Here is a 1,020-nt window from a genome sequence, read left to right as displayed (position 1 = left end):
CTGACCTTCTTTACCATGTCTGTACTAAACCTCTTGTAATTTTCCTTTTCTTCGCATTGACACTTGTCCAATTGTCATTGGTCAACTGACTTAACGGGAATATCATACCACTACTGAGTATGCGTAAAATAAGAAGAAACAACATAACGAAGGAATAAATAAAATTCCTATCGTCAGGGACGTTATCAATCCTACAAAGAGGTGAGGGTGAATAAAATAAATTGCCCTGTTTTACCTTTACGTTAACGACATTACCTTGACTAGTAAAAATTTTCTATACTAGATCTAAGATCGTAAGACAAACAGGCAGGATTTCGTTTGGGAAAAATTTGTTAACGATTAGAACGATAATTCGCGTCCTAGTAGGTATTACTCAACGTGTGGCTCGACCCACGAAGCCGGGCAACCACCTCAAAACATTTAAAAAATAGAATTATAACTAAATTCCCCAAGCTAAGGACGAATGTCTGAAGCGTGATACTTGCCAATGTAATTGCCCTGGAGATCTTCAATATCGTATAAAGCGTTGCCGATTCTCTTTCTGATCCGGCATTTAATGAATTTTGGGTTGAATTTGGCATTAATGCCCTTCTTAAAATCACTTTGCGAATGGTTCTTACGGAACACCTCTTGTCCCACAACAAAATTAACTGGCTTACTTCTTGTGTTGTACGTTTTAGAAGCCTTTTCATGAGCAGCATTTAGATTCTCGCGAATCTTGTCTCGTATATCCGACAACATTTTCAATTTTTCTAAAATGGCATAGGATGTTCCATGAGAAATCATATTTTGGCCAAACAGCGCAAAATATGGCGAACACTGGATGGCTGAATGGAAGTCACTTCTCAAAATGGTCAAAATCTTTGAAATATTTCTGTCCCAACTTGTATGGTCTGGCTCATTTTTAAGAAAGTGACGTATTTTGGAAACAATCTCTCTGTTTACTCTCTCTGAGCTATTAGCTTGAGGGGAATAGAACCCTGTTGTAATGTGAGTTATTGCATAAGCTGAAAAAAAATC

The 1,020-nt window shown here is 37.5% G+C and overlaps 1 protein-coding gene across 1 annotated transcript; it reads right to left on the bottom strand.

Moving 5' to 3' along the window:
* Positions 1-453: 453 nt before the first annotated feature.
* On the bottom strand, positions 454-786 carry LOC119604452. Its single transcript, XM_037957075.1, has one exon. It carries the CDS (start codon positions 784-786, stop codon positions 454-456), a length of 333 nt encoding a protein of 110 aa, XP_037813003.1.
* Between the last annotated feature and the right edge of the window lie 234 nt (positions 787-1,020).

The sequence above is a fragment of the Lucilia sericata genome, unplaced genomic scaffold, assembly GCF_015586225.1.
Source record: "Lucilia sericata isolate MDLA Ls3-8-SP2 unplaced genomic scaffold, ASM1558622v1 Contig000395F_arrow, whole genome shotgun sequence".
NCBI lineage: Eukaryota > Metazoa > Arthropoda > Insecta > Diptera > Calliphoridae > Lucilia > Lucilia sericata.
This window is presented reverse-complemented; position numbering and strand designations above follow the sequence as displayed.